This window comes from Etheostoma cragini, chromosome 22 (assembly GCF_013103735.1).
Source record: "Etheostoma cragini isolate CJK2018 chromosome 22, CSU_Ecrag_1.0, whole genome shotgun sequence".
NCBI classification, from domain to species: Eukaryota; Metazoa; Chordata; class Actinopteri; order Perciformes; family Percidae; genus Etheostoma; species Etheostoma cragini.
This window is the reverse complement of record NC_048428.1, coordinates 2,917,613-2,940,962: the sequence shown is the minus strand read 5'-3', so window position 1 is coordinate 2,940,962 and position 23,350 is coordinate 2,917,613. Positions and strand designations below refer to the sequence as shown.

At 42.4% G+C, this 23,350-nt stretch overlaps 1 protein-coding gene across 4 annotated transcripts in view; it reads right to left on the bottom strand.

The window, feature by feature from the left end:
- The window catches only part of LOC117937671 (partitioning defective 3 homolog), a 368,949-nt gene that overhangs the window by 63,092 nt on the left and 282,507 nt on the right, over positions 1–23,350 (bottom strand). For all 4 annotated transcript variants that reach the window (XM_034861772.1, XM_034861774.1, XM_034861775.1 and 1 more), the window contains one exon: positions 19,775–20,077. In XM_034861772.1, coding sequence (XP_034717663.1) covers positions 19,775–20,077 — 303 coding nt within the window. The remainder of the gene's footprint in view (positions 1–19,774; positions 20,078–23,350) is intronic.

Genomic DNA, 23,350 nt, shown 5'->3' with positions numbered 1-23,350 from the left:
TATATATATATATATATATATATTCTAGTAATAAAACACTGCACTATTATTAAGCTGTAGAGTTGTAGAAAAACAGAACAGACAAAATTGAAGCGGTACAGGCTGATATTTCTAAATTTGGAGTCCCAAATGTTAGTCAGCCACCCAAAACATACATTTCCCATTTCAATATTTTCTGTAGTCAAAACTTCACAGCCATTTCTTTCTATTTCTTAACCCTAAATTTGTAAAGCAGTCTTTCTGTGAAAGATTGAAGCTTTAAACCCAATCTGGGGTAATCTTGATCCTGATGATGTTTTCTGAGCACAAAAAGCTGTCCTAACATTCCAAGATTTCTTCTGTTTTAACATTGTTTAATATAAAGAATCAGGCCTGCCAAATAAATAAATAGCCACAATAAAAGTGCAGACTTTAGTCACATCATTTGACAGAATCTGAAGTGAAGTCTGAAGTTATATGCTAAATGTTAATGAGATAAAAGTAAAGGAAACAATGAAAGAAACAACGACACTGTGGCTATTTAGGAAAAAAATATATCAGCACAGATGTATAAAACTGTTAAAATAATTGATAATGAACCACACATTTATGAATAGTCCCACTAAAACTCATAAAGCCATGAGCAGTTGTGCAGAGGACTGAGGGAACATGAGGAAACAAGAGTTGACACATGAAGGCTCCTCCGCTGCGTTTACTTGCTGTCAACACACTGCAGGCACAAAGCCACCTAATCAACATCTACAGTGCTGCTCATGAGTATAGGAACCACTGCGTAAATTGACTAAACATCATCTTTTGGAAATGAATTAATATCTTAGTTTTGAAAAATCAAACCCATAAAGACACCAAGTTTCTTTGTGAATAAATAATGCATTGTAAATAAATAAATGTGCTTCCTTAAAATACAGGGGGCATAAGTATTCACTCCCCTATGTTAAATTCCCATAGAGGCAGGCACATTTTTATTTTTAAAGGCCAGATATTTTATGGATCAGGATACTATGCATCCTGATTAAGTTCCCTTGGCCTTTGGAATTAAAGCATAACATAATCTCTAGGAATGGTTAAGGGTATAAAATAAGGTGGGGGAGGCTATTTTAATTTAAAAGGCCAAGGGAACTTTATCAGGATGCATAATATCCTAATCATTGAAATAACTGGCCTTTAAAAATAAAAAGCTGTCCGCCTCTATGGGAATTTAACATAGGGGTGTGTATACTTATGCCTCCTGTATTTTAAGGAAGAACTATAATTTATTTACAATACATTATTCATTCACAAAGAAAATTGGTGTTCTTAAAGGTTGGATTCTTCCTCATTTTATAATTAAGGCAATAAGATCAATTTCCAAAAGATGATTTTTTTATTCATCTTTTTAATAAACTTAAGCATGGGTTCCTATACTCATGAGCAGCACTGCATGTCCTGTAAAGATGTGTGTTTTAATTCTTAGTCCGACAGTGGGAAAAACAAAGCAAAACCACAACAAAATGAAAGCTAAAGTATTTTGGCCAGAGGCATCAATCACACTGCCATGATACAAACAAAGAGTATCAGTAGTGGAGCCCAATGCAGGTAGAAAAGTAATAAGTGAATAAAAAGGGAAAAGGATGTTCTCACATGTATGTGAGCAATAATGACACGGTGACAGCTCTAGTTTATATGGCTAATAACCATGTCACGGCATCATGGTGCACATCTGGTGAATTACAGCCCCTGTAGACTATATTGCTGCCATTTTTCCTAAAGTCTCCCTGAGGAACGATGTCTGCCACATTCTTCTCCCCAGGCCTGCAGGAAGGAGGCTGGTGGATATGTGGAGAGTTACGCTGATGCTCGATGGCTGTTGCTTCTCATATCTCCAATGGTTGTTTTAAAGACTGACTGATGGGAGTGGTGAGAGCGAGGCGGGGAGGGGTGGAGAGGAGTGGTGTTTAAGAAGCGTCTCTCTGGAGAAGAGCAGTTGAGTTATGGGGTGTGGTGGAGACTGGAAACATCTTGCGCCGCTCCGCTATGTCCGGATGAATGATGCCATGGGAGCCCACGGCGGTGGCCCCGACAGGAAGGTGTGGGAGGGTGAAGCGCTCTTTGCTGCAATCACTCTCGCTCTCTAGAAGGTGAAGGTCTCCTCGCCTCCCAGTAGTCCCTTCTTCTGGGTTTATCTTTGTCATCTTGTATACTTCTGCATGGTTCACTGCCTCTCTCTTCTTTTGCTATTTTACTATTTTCTATGATTTTTTGTTCTATCGTCAACTCTCTTCGTGTTTGTATCTGTCCAGCTGTTCTTGTGTCAAATGGTGAAAATAAAAAGTAAAACTAAAGTATCATTTAGTAGGTTGTAGCTTGGATTTGCATCAAAGCCCCAATCCTTCTCAGAGTCATAACTCAGTAAAACTGGAAAACAGCATATACACACTGAATCCATTCCTCTGAAGTAACGACAGTATCTCTCTCCATCTATGATAAATGTCCGTAGATGTGCTTTGAAACCATATAATAACAATATACTATATGTGTTTGTAATGTAAACAAATATTCAGCCTTGGGTTAGTTCAGGAAGATCATTTAAATGATCTAACATGCTGATTAGTATGCTAAAACAGTATGTGAGATGTTTTAGTACGTCCAAAACCAATAGTATGCGAATGAGTACAATCTGCAAACACTGCACACTACAGCGGCACAAATATCCCACAATGCAGTGCAGTAGTGACGACAACATCCACGCCAACACATTCTTACTACCATCTCATAAAGTACGGACGCTTGGTCAGGCGTCTTTGTTGTGCTTGGTCGGAGAAGAGGACAAACACCAGGCTGCCGGGAGAGAGCAAACAAGCTAAATCGTTATTTCAATTGTTTTAGCTTACAGCCCTCCCCTGCCTCCTCTACCCCCTTTTTTGTTCCCACGCCTCCCTCCTCATTCCTCTGATGTCAGCCCTCCTCAAGTCAGCCAACGGCTCCCACCACTACAGCACATTTTCTCTCCCCCCACTGACACTTCAAGCAGCCCCCCCTACTTTTCATTCACACCTGGCCAGGTGAAGAGACAGCTGGAGAAGCTTCACCAGTGCAAGGATTCTGGCTTGGATGGCATCAGCCCCAGGGTCCTGAAGACCTGTGCCAGTCAGCTGAGTGGTGTTCTTCTTCAACCTGAGCCTGCGGAGGGGGACCCTTCTGTGGAAGAAGCACTGCCTTGTCCTGGTCCCAAAGAAGTCGACTCCATCTGGCCTTAAGGACCCAGTGGCTCTCACATCCCATGTGATAAAGGTGCTGGAGAGGCTGGTCTTGGCCTACCTGAGGCCACAAGTGAGTTCTTATCTGGACCCTCTACAGTTTGCCCACCAGCCTTGTCTGGGACACTGGATGGGTGTCCAGTTGGTGTATAAGGGCTGGACAGGAGGGAGAGTACAGGGCACTGGTGGATGACTTTGTGGAGCGGTCTGGTAAGAATCACCTGCTGCTGAACGTGGATAAGACCAGAGAGATGGTGATCGACTTCAGGAGGAAGGGAACGGCTCCGCAGCCACTTTGCATCCTGGGAAGAGACGTGGACATGGTGCAGGAGTACAGATACCTGGGTGTCAACATGGACAACAGGCTGAAATGGAAGGTCAACAGCAATGCTGTTTACAAGAAGATGATGAGCAGACTCTATTTCCTTAGGAAGCTGAGATCCTTCAGCGTGTGCAGCAGAATGTTGGAGATCTTCTACCAGTCTGTTGTGGACAGCGCTCTGTTCTCCACCGCCGTCCGCTGGGGCAGCAGCAACGGAGCCAGTGACACAAACAGACTGAACAAACTGATCAGGAAGGCTGGCTCCGTGATCGGCTGCAATCAGGACACATTTGAAGCTGTGGTGGAGAGGAGGTCACTGAACAGTCTGTTTTCTATCATGGATAACCCCGACTACCCTCTCCATCCTACACTGGTCCAACAGAGGAGCAGCTTCTCTAAGGCTTTGATGTCACATGGACCGCTACAGGAAATTATTCCTTCCACAGGCAATAAGACTTTTGAACACGTCATCACTGGGTGCTAGATAAGACTCTTTGTCGTTGCATCTGATGCGTACAGCCACTGTGGACAACGGGTTGTCCATGCAGATATCGACCTAGGAACTTCTGTGAAATCAATAATAATATACACAAAGAGCTTTTCTTGACTAACAGCTAAAGTACTCTTACAGAGTGAAGAAAAACCAAAAAGAGGTTCATCAAGCTTGCTGTCAGGTGTAGAGCTGAGTATGACATTGGTTACCTTGCCAACCGGGAAGGAGGCTCTCAGGAAGGGGCGTGGTAATTACAGCTCAGTGTGTCCAAAGATACTACTGTTTATTTACACTAAAGTATGTTAAATGATAGTATTAGGTTTGTAGTGCATATATGTGTCGTTTTACACACAACCATTGTTGCTGCTTGAATCAACCTTTTTCCTTGATGTGTGTGATCTGATCTGAGATGCAAAGGTGGTTAACTTTTAGCTTATGTACCTTCCACCTTTACACCCCTGCTGGCTTTTGTTGTCCATTTCCATTTCCTCCATCTCTCCCATTCTCATGGACTCATCCCTCCTTCGTTTACAGCTCTTCCTGCCAGTGCAGGGTAGTGATGATGACACAGCATGCCATCCCGATTACAAGGTCAAAAGACATAGACGGAGGTGTCACACAAACAGTGACACCAGTAAAGTCGCTAAAATTGAACCGTCTGTCAGATGTGGCCCTAATCCTGTTTATGATGTGTGTACTGTGTGCTGAAGTGCAAGCTGGCCCAGAATTATACCCAAACAAACACATAACAAACAATATGAAAGATGTGCTGTAAACTACTTCATGAAAACTAACATTTTGCATTGTGTTTGTATAGTGCACCTCCAGGTCAGTATATTGAATGATACAAGACATGGTAGGTGTGTTATTACAGTGCTCATCCTCGCACCCCCCAGATAAGCTGTTCAACCTGTGTGTGTGCGTGTTTGTGTGTGTGTGTGTTTGTGGGGGGGGAGGCTTTGTCTGCTTGCACCAATGAGACCAAACTAATAAAGTGGCAAAAACTACTACTTTCTCTTTTCTCTTTTCCTGTCATCGTCCTTTTTTTCATCATCTCCATCCTTTTAACTAAGCTGATTAAAAGGCCCCCCCCCCCCCCCCTCACCCACCAACCCACCCGCAGCCCTACAGCAGCGCGGGACGGCGCGGGGCTGTCTTTCTGCATGAATATTAAGTGTGGGATTTGTGTCGCAGGTTTGAAATTGGAAATCACAAGTTTGACTAATCAGCTTTGGAGGTTCCACATTCGAGGTTTGTGTGTGTTGTATATGTCTGTGTGTATGTGTGTGTGTGTGTGTGGGTGTGGGTGTCTGTCTGCATGCATCCCACATCTCTTCCCTCGTCTCCAGTGGCAACAGAGAACCCCTACACACACACACACACACACATACACACACCACCACCACCACCACCATCATCACCATCCATGATCCCGCTGCGAATGCTTATTCACTGCCTCAGCGCGGCCAAATGCCCCCCCAACACACAAATCAACACACGCACACACACACACACACACTCACTCCCTTCCTCCCCTCCACCCCTCCATCCCTTCACTGCATTTACTCCCACCGACCTCCCATTTAAAAAAGGACCCAGAAATAGCCCAAGAGGCTATTAGGAAAAATACAGCCTGAGGAGGAGGAAGCTGCAGGGGCATACAGTCCAAAGCCATTCAAGGGTACACTCCAACGTCTCACTTCTGTCTCTTGTCTACTCCCTCCCCCTTGTCATCCATCCTTCTCCCTCGCTCTCTCTGCCGCTCTTTGTTCTGATGAATCAGTGCGTTAGTGAACATGCTCATTATGGCTTTGATAGCCAAGGCTCGTTCAGTATCCCTGGCATTGGAGGGAAATGGGGAAGAAAGACGGAAAATAAAGAGGGAGAGAGAAACAACGAATGGAGTGTGGGGGAGTAAAAGAGCGCGACAGGAAAAAAGGCAGAAAAAGAATAAAATGAATGTATACCGAGTGAAAGGAGCATTAATGAAGCAGAATAGGTGAAGTTAACAACAATAGATTCTTCACAGCCCCATGATGGAGGACAGATAAAATGAGGGGGAAGAACATGACGCAACAGAACATTGCAGGTCTCCAAAATAAAGTTCATGTTAAAATTCAAATGTTCTCTCTCTTTCTACTGAAAAATGTCTATATTCAGATCAACATCTTTGTCTTGTCCTATGCAGTACGATATGTTATTTTTAAGAGACAAATGCATTCCACTTGTCTGAAATCACTTTTATAAATCACTTTTTGCTTCAGGGTTGGAGCTGTTGCTATCAATTTATGATGCTCTCTTCTGGCAGAAAACGCAAAGACTTTTGTAAGAGACAAATTACAGAGCCATTACTGATAATAGCAATAATATCAATTTTATTTTTCAATCATTTTGCAAATGTCATAGTGCTCAGTGTAGAACAGAGATGTTTTTTTATAAAGTTTTTTTTTTTAAAGCTGAAAAACTATGATGAATTTGGCTGCCCACATTATACAGAAGTTGAATGTCTTACTGACTAACATGAATAGTAACGTGCCATGATTAAAAAAAGGCACACAAAGAGCTAAGGAAATACTTAGGTACCGTGGCCTATGACGAAATCTCTAACCTCTTCATCTCACAGTTATGATCTCACAGGACTGAAAGAATCTTTCCATGGCCTTGGTGATGTCTACACCTTGACACTGTATTACCTCTCCATATCCACAACTCAGGCTCTGCTTTGAAACAGATGTCCGGGGAGATTTACTGTGATTATGTAGACCATAGTGAGACGAAAGCCATAGAGTTTATACATGAGCCTGCAAGAGAAATATGTTCTTGTTCTTGTCCAACTGAGGAAGATTTAGAATTGTGTGACACATCATATCCTGACTTATATAGTCACTAGTAAAAACTGTTAATCCTGCAATTCCCATAATGCAACTCAATAGCATATTTCATTTTAAAGTGCCCATATTATGAAAACAATCACTTTCTGGGATTTGTGGTGTTATTTTGTGTCTATGCGGCTTCCACACACATACAAACTTGGAATACAAGCTATCCATGCGGTTTTGAGTGAGATACGGTTTATGATCTGTATTCAGTCTTCGGGTGAGCTGATTAAAATCTACACAGCTTTCTACATCAATAGCGGAGACCGTGGCACATGCTAGCGCTAGCATGCTTGCTTGTTTTCAATGACTGCAACAACACACACTAGTTGACCATAATCTCCAAAACTACTTCCATGTCCCTGTCGTGCAGGTATTCCGCAAGTGGTCCTCGTCTAGAAGAAGCCTCCCAGCTAATCCTGCCTTGGACTGACCAAAGCTGGAGAAAGAGTTATCTAACTGATGGGATCTAACCGAGCTACTGAGCATGTGCAACTCCCAACAAACATAGTATAGAAGTGAGATGTCTCACTCTGTAGCTTAAACAGAGACCTAAACACACAGGATGAAAACAGGATATGCAGCAATGTGCACTACAACCAAAATATGGTGTTTTTTTGAAAATGAAACCATGTAAGCCTATTCTGGTACAACCTCATAATACAATTATGAACCTGAAAATGAGCATACTATGGGCACTTTAACCTCCCTGCCTAGTAAATGCTCACATATTTTACATGCCACGTACCTGCAAGCCTCCAGAAAAAACCCTCCAATAAACAATCATCAAGCTCCAGAGCAACACAAGACACTGAGACAAGTTAACTGGTTGATGGAGTCGAAGGCTGTGTGGCAGCTGACTCTTTACTTTCTGGTTTGGTTTTCTTTAAATGCAAAAATAAGGAGAGTTTTCAGAAACAGTCCATTTAGCTTGAATCTTAACTGCCATGAATGAGCAAGCAAACAAATTCCAAGTTTGTGCAAGGAGATTTTTTTCATCAACCCCAGTGAGCAGTTACTCACACCGCTGAAGACAGTCTTTGCTTAGCCTCACTGTAGAGGTGTTGTTTTACAGCTGACCCTGACCTCTGATCTCCTTGTGGAGGGCTGCAAACTAAATACCATAATTACACATGAAGCACGTATTTCAAAGGGTCTCACCTCGAAACACCAGGAATTAATTCTATGGACGTAACCAAACTCACTCTGGTATTTTCTTTTTCTGCCCCAGTCAGCTTCATCATGTAGGAGCCACTCTGTTTCCAGTCAGAACTCTAAGCCCCCACTATAAGGCACTCTATTTAAATCAATCCTGCCTAATCATTCCTCAGTCTGTTGTGATACATTATTAATAGATGACAGACACTGACATACGCCGGAGAAATAATGGTAACGCACACGTCTCAGACATGGTTGTGCTCTCACGTAAACGCACACCACAATACCATGTACGAATAAAAGGATCCAGCCAGAAACACAAAACCATAAACTTCTTTGAAATCACAGGGTTTATCACCTTGTCAGCCTTCACTGCCATGCAATGGATAAACCACCACTTCCTACAAAAGGTCATAAAAGCAATGTGGATTTTAATTGACGTCCCTGACTACCACTAAAACATGGCTATTATCCTGGGTGAAACCAACTGCGGGTCGGCCTGGCAGTGAGCCTTTAACGACGGCCATATAACTGCAGGATGGGGATTATTCTTTATGTTTAATCACGGCAGAGAAGACAAGTGTTTCTGGGATGACATCTCTCACCGGGACGCTTACAGACCATCCGCCTGGCTGGCGAAGTGGAAAGAGGCAACATTCACACAGGTGTTTCTAAATGGGAATAGCCTACAATAACACAGAGCCCAACAACTTATATTCATACTTAAATCCACCACGAAATATAAAGAATTGCATTCTTATCGGAATCTCATAAGAAGGTATCTCACCAAACTTTTCCATAGGGTACATGTGTGGTGCTGAGTTCCTGTTTTGTTTCCGTCCTCCGCCATGCGTCATACCACGTCTCAGAAGCAGAGTGTCTTGCCTGGCCAACTCGCAGATTAAAATGTCTCTACTTTGTACTTTACAGAACAATCACATGTTTAATAAGCTAGTATCTACCTTCCCCTCCAGTTACTAAACTTATACTGTATACTATATTAGCTACTAAGTTACATGCCTTCTGTTTTCTGGAGTTGTGTTTTTCTTCTAAAAATCTGTGATGTCTATTATGTTTTTTCACCTCCAAGATGAATCTCTTGTCGTCCACGATGTTGTAGAGGAGACGTACAGTATTCGATATTGGGGTGGGGGGGGGGGAGTTTTGGTAAATTGCACCTCCGGAACGCAATGCAGACGCTCCCATTGGAAAATAGGGGTGAATGTTGTTTTCAACAGGTGAAAACATTACATTGAAAATCATGATGGAATTTTTTCAAAACTATATTTAACAGAAGCTGGATATCTACCCTGCAATTCTAGACAGTAAAAATAGGAGAGGCCGACGGAGAGAAAAAGCAGGGCTTATTACTAGAGACCTTCAGTACACAACGTTCAGTCCAATCAGTGAAGCAATTCAATAAGCCTGACTAGGTTAAAATGCCTATGGTTATTATCTTCCCCAGTAATTTCTTCTGGCAGATACAAACCCCATCAATCACAGTGGATACAGTGGAAACTAAAAGATACTTACGTGATTCCCTTGAATATGCTCACTTTTCTTTGTAAACAGGCCAGACTGAAGACCTTTGACTCCATGATGATCTGTGATTACATCATCAGCCCATTACAGCGGACCAACAAGGCCATGTGCTGCCATTACTCGTTGCAAAGAGCCGAGAGCAGTTTTACAGGCATGCTGATGGCATTAGAAATGTCTGGTGGCCCCCACAGGGGTTTATTAGGTCCCACAGTGAGCTCAAACAGGTCCGGCTCAGGTGACCTAACAATTTTTGCTAGAGGGGACCTACAGCCGAGTCTGGGCCCCAGCAGTCTTCACTGGGGACAGAAACACACAGGGAAGCCCACAGGCGTCCCCTTATTATGGTTTAATTCTATCTTACCTGTGTGAGATGATGGAGTAATAGTCAGGAAATGAGCCCTATGTTCACTACAGGACCCCAGGTTATACAAGTTAGAAAAGGCTCTGGCTGTCCAACAATGTGGAGTTGTAACTTGAAGAGCATGAACTTTTCTATTAAAAACATGCAGATTAGGTTTTCTTTAAATTATGAGATTTCACTTCCTAATGCAAAGAAAAAAACTCCCACTTCTGGGTATATATTTTTTCAAAGCGTTGACATTTTAGAACTTGAAAGATGCAAAAGAGGCCTTTTAACATCAGTAAACATTTTTCAAGACTTGGTAATGACAAATTTTGTCTGAAACTTTCAAAAGACTTTTGACACAAACAGCAAGAAAAAGGGTGGTGGTGTGCCCTATTCCAATGCATCCTCATGAGTCAATCTCAAATATTGGAAGGAGACTTAAGACAGATGGAATGTGTCGCTGGATGGTCTTGGGGATTTGAGACGTATTCACCCATTCAGCTCGCTGTAATTACAAAGGCTCTCGCTGAGATCCGATGTGCCGCTGGGAGCTTGTTCAAGACACAGGGCTTGGAACCACAATGGGGTAGTCTGACAAAGGAACATGGATACTGCTCTTAAAATAGAGAGAACTAATGCTGTTCTGTGTTGAGTGCACAGGCTCGCTGGCTCAGATGTGAGCAAGGTAAATTTAATTATGTGCCCTGTACACACCAGCTGGCTTTGGATTACAAAGGACTAACTTCTTGATACAGTTGTACCCGGTTAACCACTTAGAAAATAGTGTTCAGGACACAGGCTGGTAATGGATACAGGAGTCACTGGTCAGTACTAAACCTTTAGGCCTACTTATTTTCCGTCTAAACTATTTAATTGCCTCGTCCATTTATTGTGTTATGGATTTTAACCCTTTTGAACAGCAGATATGTCTGGGGTTCTGTCAGTTGTGCAGTAACGTAAGGACAGTAAGAGGTTATAGTTGAATTTTAAGCTTTTTGAGGAAGATAATGTACTATAATATATTGGTGGCTGAAGGCCATTACCAGAACCACTGATGTAATTATAATAAAGCTCCCAATCATATTTGTGCTGACATATAAAACTGTTATTTTTAAAGGATAGTTAGGCAGTTTGGGCATTTTATGCCACATAAATAAAAATGGTTTGTGACAAGGTCCTTGTCTAGTAAAACACAATCTGGGTTCAGTCATGAGCTACTGGCAGGTAGGTGTGTGTGTGACGACAGGGAAAGGCGACTGTGCAAAACAACAATTAGGGCTCCTTAAGACGTTAGCATTGAGGCTGCAATAGCTTCAGTTATATCAGAACTGGAGATGATTTCTTCATTTTGGGCTTTTCCGCCTTTAATGGATATGACAGGTAGGTGAGTAAGGAAGAAGACATGCAGGAAATCCTCACAAGTCAGATTTGAACCCTGGAGCTCTGAGTCAAGGCATAAACCTCTATGTGCACCTGCTCTACCCACTGAGCCAACCACTGACTTAAACAGATAAGATACATCATCTAACAAAAATCTGAACCACAGCACCAGGTAGGAAGAGAGCAGGCAGGCCACTTAGTGTTTGCTGGTCCCTGGTTTAGTCTACTGAAATCAAGATAACATTTGATTGGATATTTACCTATTCTTCCAATCTGGTAGTAATGTTCATTATCTTGACATTGGACAAAACTGATTTTTAATTAGGAAAGGGGCTAATAATGACTTGATACAATGAAGGAAAAGGATGGATCTTATCCTTTCCGCCTGAATTTTTGTATTTACTGTTATTCAAAGCTATTTTCCTACCTCAAGATTCTGTTTGGTCAACCCGCACCAGTGTGCCTTATTCTCTTGAGCCCTGCTTTTATTTCAGTTCTTCTTAGCCCAGTTTAGCTTTTCCACAAGTTATATTTACTGTGAGAGGGAAAGCCCATAAACACTCTGTGATGCCTCTACAAGCTTTCAATTTACAGTAAATAATAACTTTCCTGGCCTCACTTCACTGGCGGGCAAACCTGAGCCCACAAAAGGAAAAAAGCAGCAGTTAGCATCCCTGCCTGACTCTGTGAGGCCACTTTGTGAGGTGTGTATGTGTGTGTGTTCACATTCGGCGTAACCGAAGATGAAAGCAGGGTGAGGAGCATGAGGAGGCTTCAGAGTCATCTGCTTGCTGCCACGGTTCATGGTGCAAACCCACTCTTCGTTCCTCCTCTGACCTATTTCTGGTGCGGCTGTGTGAGAGTGGCTGGTAGCAAGGATGAAAGCAGTGATGCTATGTTAGCGGAGAGAACCCGTGATTAGTTTATGAAATTGGGTTATCTATCATGTGAAAACATGAGTGGCTCACAAAGGCGCCGCATATTCACGTAACAGGCGCACCTCAGAGTTTGTTAATCAATCAAAATGGATCTCAGTGATTAAGAAAAGTACATCCCGCATTTGCTAACAGCATGTTTTCCATGTCCTTTCGTCCAATTAAACGCTGAAAAACTTTCCGGGCTTAGCAAATGCTTGTCTATTTTGTCAATCTCTCCTCTGCGTCAGTTACGGTGTCAGGCATCGGCAGCCTTCAGGAGTGTTGGGGGGGGGGGATTAACTGTCTATTTGCAGCTGCTGATTGCTGGGTATAAGACGCCCTCCGGTGCCGATCAACAAACATGGCTCTGGCAGCCCTCGGCCATATTCAACCCCCCCCAACCCCACACTCCCCATTTTGTCTGCTGGGGCACGCCTGCTCTAAATGGCACGCTCCCCTTCCTTTCATCTTGTGAAAATACATTAGGTACTGTATGCATGTCTTCCAGGCTTCCCATTTGAGGGATGTTGATAAAATACATAATGTACGTGCATCCTTAATCAGCTTGATCCACTTGATGTAGAGTTGAAGGCAAGCTGGGTCTATATATCTCTCTCACTCTGCCTCCCTCTCGCTCTTTCCCTCTTTCTTGGTCTGCTTTCAGGGTGTTTGCTTTCTTAAATGAACGTAATGGTACAAACGGAGGATAAATTGCCTTCTATGTGCTCCATCTCATCACATCCGTCCCACAGGGCCTTCTCTGAAGCGAGAAGGGAGGGTAAAAAAAAAATGAAAGCAGACCCAGAAAAATTATTCACTTGCTTTGCCTGGGAGATACACGTTGCTATCTGTGTAGAGCCCCGGCGATAAGGCTGATGTGCATTTGGTGCATTAGGCCTCTTGCACTATCGCCACAGCACAGAGCCAGCTGGGAGGAAAGGGCAAAAGTCAGTGTGAGGATGTGTCAGTGAATTTGTCTCACACCCTCATTTTGCAACCGAAACAGTGTTAACATGGGGCATTCCCAAAGCTGTATGGGGACCGAAGCGTCATAGACAGGTTTAGCAGGTGCAGAGGATGTCCTGCAGGCACCAGTACCAACAACTTTACCCAAGCTCATTCATTACATCGGCGGCTCCCTCAACTGGGGCTAACATTCCAGATGAACTCTTCCCATCATCTGGGTGTCCTTTTTTATTCTCAATTAGACCCGGAGAAGGCACTACTCCACACATTCACTGTGACACTAATTTAACACCCACACAAGGACACTCAGGGGGAGTAATGGAAAACGCTGGCGGATGTCAAAGACAAACAAAAGGCAGCGCCAAAACATGCTGCCAAGGCCCTGGGAATAAAATGTGACACAGTCGGTGTCTACTCAAAGTTGTGTTTAGCTCGGCAGCCAACAGAAGGTGAAGGAACTGGATACACCAGACAAAACACTCTGGAGTAACAGAGATACCAATGAGTGAGTAAAATGTAATTAGTTACAACTAATGCATGTGTTGCATTAAAGCAAACAATTCCGTGACGCTAGACATATCAATTTTATTCCCTTGAGAACAACAAGAAAAGGCTATTAGAGACTTAAGGGCTGTTATTAAACTCTCAATGCAGATGCAGGGGTTGTAAAAGATTCATTTGTTTACCAATGAATTATTGAGAGGCAGTATTTAATCAAAGCTACAGATGTTACAGTCAGAAAGTGTTGGTAATCTCCCTTTGATTGCATCTAAATGAAAATATAGACTATAAAAATCACAAACACTGATGGTTGATTGTGGAGTTAATTACAGACGCTAAATAACAGACAGCAAACAATAAAGAAAAAGCGATTACTTCAGATTGGCTCAGTGATCATGTGGCTGAGGTTTGTAAGAACGTTCTATCCATCTGCATTACTTTAATGGAGTCATCCAATGGTCCAGTCCAACAATACCGCACAGAATAAATACCAAATGATGATGTGCCCCTGTTGCAATGGTACTGAAACGCTTTCTCATCCCAAAAAACATGATGGGGTCAAAACCCAGACAGAAAGAATTGTCCTTAGTGTGGCAATCTAAACAGTAGTGAGGATATTAAGCTCCTTTGGCGTGTTGCTCTGAACAACAGGAGGTTACGTTTAAATAGCAGTGGGCATCTGTGGAAAAAAAAAAAAAAACTTCATCTGAGGCGTCTCACCGCAGATGAATGTTTCTCACCTCCTGCGTCAACATCTTCCAGCCTCAGAGTGGGGAGGTGGGACAGAAATCCTCACAAACTTACACAGAGATGAAAAGCCTGACCTTTTATCGGCTGTGGAAAATGCATTAGCTACCTCTTAATCCAATTTGAAGACCATGCAAAGTGAAGGTTCTGACGGAGTTTTAGTTTGGAAAAAACCACAGTGAGTTTTTCTTTAGGTGAGGACTCTTTAGGTGCTCTTTCTCTTTCTGCTGCCTTCCTGCCAGCCTCTCTGGAGCTGCTGAGTTGCAGAGGACTTCAATGGCTTTGTATCGCTGAGCTCCAAATCTTTTTTCCCCTGTGCTTCCCCCCACCTCCTCCTCTGTGTCTCTCTGACTCTTCCTCGCCCATGCTCTAAGTAGCTTTAGAAACTCGACTGGGTAATGGGAGCTGCAGTCAATCAAAATTGCTGTTGCAAACGTGATGCTTTGTTTCACGCTCGCTTCCCACAAATCCCGGCGAGTCTGGCACCTGTCAGGTTGTCGGTCTGAAACGCGGCATCCATCGTCAGTCACCCAAACCCCCACGGTCCCTCGGCAGATGGAGGGGTTGACTTGTCTGCTGCCTGTCGAGAAATGAGGTCATTCTATTTTGCGGGGTCTGACTTTTTCTTCTTTTATAAAGTGAAACAAAACAACTAAAAAAAACACAACTCAGGTGTTTACGCGCGACTAACTTTCACAAGGGCAACTGGATTGCTCATTTGGGAGAGTGGCCACACATATATAGAGGTTTACTCCTTGACGCAGCGGGCCCAGGTTTGACTCCGACCTGCATGTCTTTCCCCCTCCCTCGCTCCTTCACTTCTTCAGCTGCCATGTCATTAAAGGCCTAGAATGCCCAAAAAATAATCTAAAAAAAAAACAAACTTTTATGTAAACTTGGTAATAGAACCAGATTTGTGCTGCAGGTTTTTAGGGACAAAATTGATATGCGTGTTTCAACAAAAATTAACATGAATAAATCCTGGATTACTATTGGTGCCCTTTAGTTTTACTGAGTCTGACAGCATTGTCAAAACACCACTGGTGCTGCCAGGTCTAATAACGTGGAGGTTGGTAGTAAATTGTCAAACGAGCTCTTGTTGTACCATGATCCCGTAGAGGAACAGTAAAACCCGATATGGCAGAATGGGCAGACTCTCTAGACACCCAGAGCAACCAGGGGTCCTTGTATCTCCAAGGGTTTATAGGCTCAGGTCTGACTCATTGCAGCTTTACAGTCACACTGACCTTCCCATTAGAGCTCCATTACCAAAGGTCTATCACAGAGAGAGAGAGGCGTATACGTGGTCTATTTATCCAGCTGCAGCCTCTTCTTATTAACTGTAGTGGATAAACAAGAGCGCAGCTTTGAAAGCAGCGGTGAGTCATGGGTGAATGCCTTTATTATGGCATAAAATGAATACACATGTGTATAAACACATGAAGCATAAAAAAAGAGTCTAAGATGCAAAACTATAATGTACAGGAACTGGCAATTGCAGGCATGTGGGTCCCACCTCCTCTAAACAGGAGCACCAGCCCACATCAACCAAAGAGCCCCTCTGTGTCTCTAATTAGTTAACTGGATTTAAAAAAAACGTCATCTATTTGACTAAAATGTTGTGTTGTAATGAGAGCACAGAGGGATGCACAGTAAACAACGCGATGAGAACTTTGACTCCTGGGTACACCAGCGTTGTTTGAAGTCGTTCCAGCTATGGGGATGTTTGACTAGGTGGCTTTTAGAGATACTTGACGATTAGTTTGACGGTAGTCATCCTCCAACACTTACTGGTGTGTTTTTGCCAACAAAGATCGAAAAATACGAGGAAGGCTGTCAGCAACTCAATTTAGTTCCATTTACTTGGTTCTTGGAACGAATTTTACAAGGAAAGATGTGTGCAATGCTTCTAGAGGTCATATGATTATCAGGAGACGGCTTCCAACACAGTAATATCCCCATGTAATAATATTTGCTATGCTGTAGGAGATAGTGGCAGATAGCCAATAACAGAGTGCTGTGTTAACTTTGTTTTTACATGTTATTTATGTGTGTTTTTGTAAAATATAGTTAGAAAAAAAAAAAAAAACTCTGTATGGCAGAGAAAATAACATTTGCTTATTTAAAACTATTTGGTAAATTAAAATTAAAAAAACTGCTACACAATGTGACCTGTTCCCATTATAGACAGTAGGGTCGGCAATCAAAATAAATCGGGTGCAGGCACTAACGTGATTTTTGAATTAATTAATTTATGTTTGCATGTTGTCTTGCAGTTTATTCAGGAGTGTCACAACTTGCTATCTTGCTGACAGATGTCTGACCATTGGATATAACTCGACTAGATATAACTCCTATATCCCTGTAAAATAGGATCCCTAATCTGCCCCTTTGATCAGAGTGTGTTTTTCCAGGGCCCACCTCAGAAGGCGGTAACAGTATCCTGGTCAGGGTTAAACACAACTCATTCCTCTCTTTCAAACTGAAGACCGACTGACAGGCAGGAATGAACAGCCTTCCCTTAACAAACCTCATCAACTTCCTCTTTCCTGACCTTCAAACAGGAAGTCTGGCTGCTCCAAAATATAAGGTTAAGTAGAAGTGGCAGTGTTAGAAAGTAAAGGAATTATAAATCATCCTGCATCCCTTAATGGCAAAAACCAAAGTTTTCAATCCAGTTCAGCTGTCTTGATACACGTCAGTAATCACTGCACATTCTGTTGCTTTGGAGCTTTACATTTGACAATGAAAGTGCCATCAACTTTGATTTAGAAATGCAAATTACTGTTTATGTTTGTTACGATAGGCAAGTGACAGGAGTTTTGAATCCGAATGTGTTTCAAGCTACTTTTTTGCAAATAGAAAGCCTCTGAGCTAAATAAGAACCAGTTATTAGTATATCTCAAAGGCAGCAAGACAAATGTTACGGGCACACAGCCGGGCTGGCATACACAAGATATGCAAAGCATTGAGAGTGCAAAACAGAAATGCAGTGTTGAACATGCGGTGCATATTTCAAATTAAATCACAACACTTGTGACAGCTAATCCTATCCCTGCAAATAAAACTCCATACTGCGCTATCAATACCCCAAACTAAACATAAGCTTGTGTTTATAATTAGCATGCAGCACTAAGCTTTTTGAGCTGATATAAACCTGTAAAGGTGAGAAATCACTGTTTCCAAGAAACCGCTAAAACAAGAAAGCAGGTAGGAGAAGATAAGACTCTTTTTTATGTTATGTGTTTTTTGAAAGTGATGAATTTCAGAGACGACCTGATGAATAATTCTTTTCAATGTTAAAGGATAAAACAATTTGTAAGATAATATTTATATTTATGTAAGTATGTATGTATGTAACTGTATATATATGTATGTATGTACAGTATGTACATATGGAACACTGTGTAGATGGCCAGATGATATTTGGCTCCTTGGAAATAATTTTTTTAAAGTCATATCTAAGTTATGAAGCATCTGTTTACAATCAGATCCCTTATGCAGGAGGTGGTTTGTATTTTGTCTTCATTTCTCTGTGAGAGCCACAAAACAAGCTGCTTGGCAATGGGGAGAAAAAAAGAGACTAATCACTCAGTCTAGTCTTGTGTTAAGGCTTTTATACTGTATCCCTGCACAGAGGTTATTGATATTCCCACTGAGAATCAATGGCATCATGTCTATCACTGACCAACATCTTAATGTCTTCTGATCTGAATACAATGGCTCACTGAACACCAGTTAAGCATTGCTTTGCCTTCTTTTTTTCAACTATATTTCATTAAGTTCTGCGTGGGAAGTGGGACCGTTTACAGTAGATAGCTGTTATGACACAGCAAGGCTATCCACAGGAAACGTGAAGGTAACCTTCACTTTAGACATATGGATCAGTGGCCTTTCCTAAGCCCCGGATGTATTGGCACATGGATTTAGTCGGCTATCAGAGGGGCCGGATAACCTTGTCATATCTACTCAGACTGTCATGTGGAGTGTTACAGGATGGAGATTCTTCCTCTGTAAATCCTCTTAAAAAAACAAACACACACTCACACAGAGGCACTGTTTCTTGGTCACACAGCTTGGTAACACACACAGCCGGTCACCCCACCTGAGCCCAGCAGTGAAAGGTCACAAGCCCCCAAGTGACAGCTGTCAATCACAGGAGGTAGGTATTATCCGACCCATTAATAACATCCTGAAAGGTTCTGGGAGACCCTGGGGATAGAAATCTCTTGACTTCTCTCCACTGGATACTGTATGACCCACAGTACAGGAAACCCGTGGTCCTCAGAACACCAGCAACTCAGCAGAGGGAACACATATTTTATAAAAGCAAAATAGATTTCATTGTAAAGCTACAGTCTAGATAAATTAAGGTGATGTAAGAGAAATGAAATGTTAATTTGAACAATAAGAGATAACATAAGATTTATAATTATCCATTTTACAATTCTCTACAATCCAAATGTCTTGTAGACATTCCCACCAGCATGTTCCCTGGTTAACTGGTCATCCCAACGCTGGATTGATTTAGGTTTTGCGGCCTGTTGGTTGGACTTCGTCGACAAAGCTGTACTCCATTTACCGGAGCTTTAAAAGAGAATAAATACATAAATACAAACACATGTGATAATTTAGCACAGAGATTTTGGCCTTTTTTTATCGCCTGTCAATACAGTAATATGAAACTAAAGCTCTGCATGCAGTTGTAGTCCCATCTAATATATGTGTTGACATGGAGGTTATGAGCAACACAACCCCCCCCCCCCCCAAAGTCACATGCAGTGTGACTCTCTGAGAGAGGTGTGAGAGGCCGGGAAGGATTAGCACTGATCCAAGGATAATGGAAGACAAGGACTGCATGATATTAAATTCCAGCACATGGAGAATGACTGACAGGCTCTTGTTGTTGTTTTCTCTTGCCTGTGGATTCTGTCTACTGGCAAGGGGCAATTCCTTGTGGGATGAGGCAGCAATATAACCCTGTGTGAAATTCATTGCTTTTCTGTGCAGCACGAACAACCCAAGTAAAAGTTAGCAAATACAACCACACCACTGCTTATACATTATAGACGAGGAGCAAATGAACTACATTGTTGACATTGAGGAGCAAATGAACTACATTGTTGCAAAGCATAAGAACAAGGCACAAAGCTAGTTAGTGTTGTTTGAATGAATGAGAAAGGTAGAGAGTTACAAAGCATACTGTTGAGCCTTGTGTATTGTGGGTGTGTATGTTTAGTCAACCACCTGACAGGGCCTGCATATGGAGTATTTTTTGGGCGCCCCCTACCTGTCTGGAGCTGCAGGGCGTCCATTGCGAGGTTTGTTGACCTGGGCATACAACGCCTCCAGGGGTGGGCCGTTGTCCTGTGGGCTCAAGGGAAGGCGCGGGCTCTGGGGACTCTGGGGGAGATGGTAGTGGTGGTTGTGAGTCTCCATGCTGCTGCTATCCATCGACGAGTCTAATGACCCGATGCCGGCGTAGGTGTGCTCCTCATCTGAGCTGAAGGTACCACCGACAATGTCTTGGATCTCAGCATATTCCCTCTCCTTAGCCTGCTTTTCCCGAAGCTCCCGCATCTTGGCCTGTATTCTGTGGTAAACACATGTAAGAGAAATGTTTTTATGTGTCAATCATCTGGCAAACTAAACACCATGCTCAGAAATGCCAAAATTGAATATGATTTCAAATCATGACGGATATACATTTAAAGACTCAAAAATAAATAGGTTTCAGAGGATCAGCCTGACAAATATTTAATTTTTAAGCAGTTAAAAGTTGGTTTTGGATGGTTTGAAATGTTTGTAAAATAGTGCTAATTCATGTTTTTTTGGCCTTTGTGTATTTAGCCAACTTTAGCTATCGCAAAAGAACCATTTCAAATTCCCCAATATTTTATAAGGTTCCATGGAGTTTATTGTTTATTTTGATGCTTAGGAAGCCTATACAAAATGTTAGTTTCAGCTCTGCAGATGGAAACACATTCTGTTTGCATGTTGTTTTTACTAAACTGTTTGACTAGGATCTCAGACAGATGCTAACTTGCAAATTAGATGTTTCTTTGTGAAGAATAAAGTACCTAATAATAAAACAACCACTTTATGGTTTTTGATAGAAATGTACAGTAAGGAAGCAACACAGGTTAAAGAAATGGGGTGAAAAATAATAATCCACCCAAGACTCAGAGAGGCTTCCATTCTAATATGAAAGTGGTTCCTCAGATATTGATCAATCCACACCTGAGGAAGAGGTACTTTCCTCTTTAAACTTTTAAAGGGGCTTTCTTCTACTACAGTATGTGGGAACGAGGATGGAGAAAAAATTATTCCACTGTAGTGAAAGAAGACAAGCCATACTGTTCAAATTTGTGGCTTTCCATGAGCTGTTAGAGGGCCGAGGCGGGTGCACTGATCTTATCCCTCAGGTCCTAGAACAAGAGGAGGAGGGAGGGAAACATTCAGACTTCCTCGTCCTCCTTTCAGCCCCTTCCTCTCACTCTATGCCGCTCCTCTCCCCCGGACCACTTCCACACAACAGAGCCTTTCACAGGGCTTTTCCTGTCCCAGAGAATGGTTCCATGTGAATGCCCAGCTAACAAGACTCAGTCATGGTGCTGGCATTGTAGGAGCAGGGAGGTGGACAGTGGGGAGTAGAAAGGAGCAGGGCTGAGGACAGGCAGGGGGGTGTGGGTTGGGGGGGGCGGGGGTGTGACCTCCCACTGCGGTGACCCTGGCAGCAGCCACCAGACTGCTCACTGGTTCCAGATGTTTTATCCCTGCAGTAGGGTAACACACACACACACACTCACACGCATACAAGCATGCAACCTCCCACCGGTGATAGACTTCCCTATTACCTCAGGTCATAACTGACCTCCGACCCCCCAAATGCTGCTCTTCACAGATGAATGACAGGTTTGGAACAGAGCTGGAATCCCCCCAAGCCTTACTCTTTCTCCCATGCCTGTGTATTTTAATAACAGTAATCACATTTCAAACAATCCCCATTTCTCAATGCCGAATTAACCCAATTCCCACACCCTACCCATAGACTGCCTTGTTTATTTTTAGCTGTCCAAAAACCCATTTTCTGAGCATTATCTGCGGAATGAGATTTTGATGGAGGCCTGATGCAATGTTGCATGATATGCAGTCATCTATAAAGCCTCTAAGCTGGTTTGCTATATTTCTGTATTGTTGCGGACCAGGTACATTATGGAAATGATCAACTCACAGCGCAATTGTTTGTACTTGGAGTCGTATGACTTTAGCTTGCCCTGTCAGGAAATAGAAAACAAGCCTCATAGGGAGAAAAACACTAATTCCCAGAAGCCCTTTCACCTGCCATCTGGTTAAAGTGATGTCAGATCTCTGCCAGGAAGGACCAGACAATGATGTTACCACAGGTTCACGGAAGTCTGTTGGGATCTCAAAACCCTCTGGGGTTTTATAGACTAATCAGATTCATAAAAATGGCAATATTGACATTTGGGAAGAGATAATGGCTTTGGCTAGACTGGCGACATGAAGCTAAAAGAGAGAGACTTCTCTGCCAGGCCTCAGGAGTCTGACATGGATAAAGCTAATAGGTGCATTTCAATAAAAGGATATTAACAAGCTAAAATACCAAACAAGATACTATGTGAGTCATGCTGCTGCCATTAGTTTCATTTAGTCAATCTTGTGCTGTAACACTGTTGCTTTTATACACTCGTCAACTTTGAAAATAAACTTTTGTTTCTATTAATCACGTCCTTTACATTTTTCAGTGGCAAAGTCACGGGTCTTTTGTTCATACAAAAGATCTGTCCGTCTGTGTGTGACAGGTGCAGACTGACAGGTTTGGATTGGATTGTGGATATCCACGATGAGAAGGAGACAATAGCGAGCTAGTCTAGTTAGCTAGCTAGTTTTTCTTTTCAACGTCAACTAGAAGAAACGTCACCCAACATCTCATGGAGCACTTCTAAGGTTCAACCACATCGTGGCAGCTGTGAAATGAATGCAACATTACCTGTGTGTCATCACAGACGGCCCAGTTAGGCAGCCAGGCCGGGTTGCCAGATATACATGTAAAAACGTAAACTCTGCGCAAACAAACAGGATCAACGGAGATAAATTCTACCCAACCTAAAAAACCTGGCACGTTAATAACAGTTGCGTGACCGGAGACGTTACCAAACCTCGGGTAAATATTAGAGATGTATTTGAAAGAATGAGCCCATAAGCATGCTGAGTTGGCAAAATTCCTCTTGAACAGGTACGCATTAGCTTCAGGCTAATTTATCACAGCTATTAGGCACGAGCATTTCATGTCTTTTCAACATTTGAGTACTCACATTTGAGTACTCACATTGGATGTGAGTACTCACAAATTAGGATGAGAGGCCTGTGAGTTCACTGTGTGTTTAGCATTTTCTGCCTCAATTCTAAGCCAATGTGTGCCAAAGTGTGTTAAGTTGTAGGGGACCACTAAGGTCTATATAAAAGAGCCTTCAGATACAGTATTAGGGACAACTAAGGTCTCTATAAAAGAGACTTCAGATACAGTATTAGGGAACAGGAAGTTTTTCCTCGCCACTGTTGCACTGTTGCTTGCTCTGGAGGAGACTACTAGAACTGTTGGGTCCTTGTAAATTATGGAGTGTGGTCTATCTGTAAAGTGTCTTGAGATAACTCTTGTTATGAATTGATACTATAAATAAAATTGAATTGAAATTGAATTGAACTAAGGTCTATATAAAAGAGACTTCAGATACAGTCTTAGGGACAACTAAGGTCTATATAAAAGAGCCTTCAGATACAGTATTAGGGACAACTAAGGTCTATATAAAAGAGCCTTCAGATACAGTACTAGGGACAACTA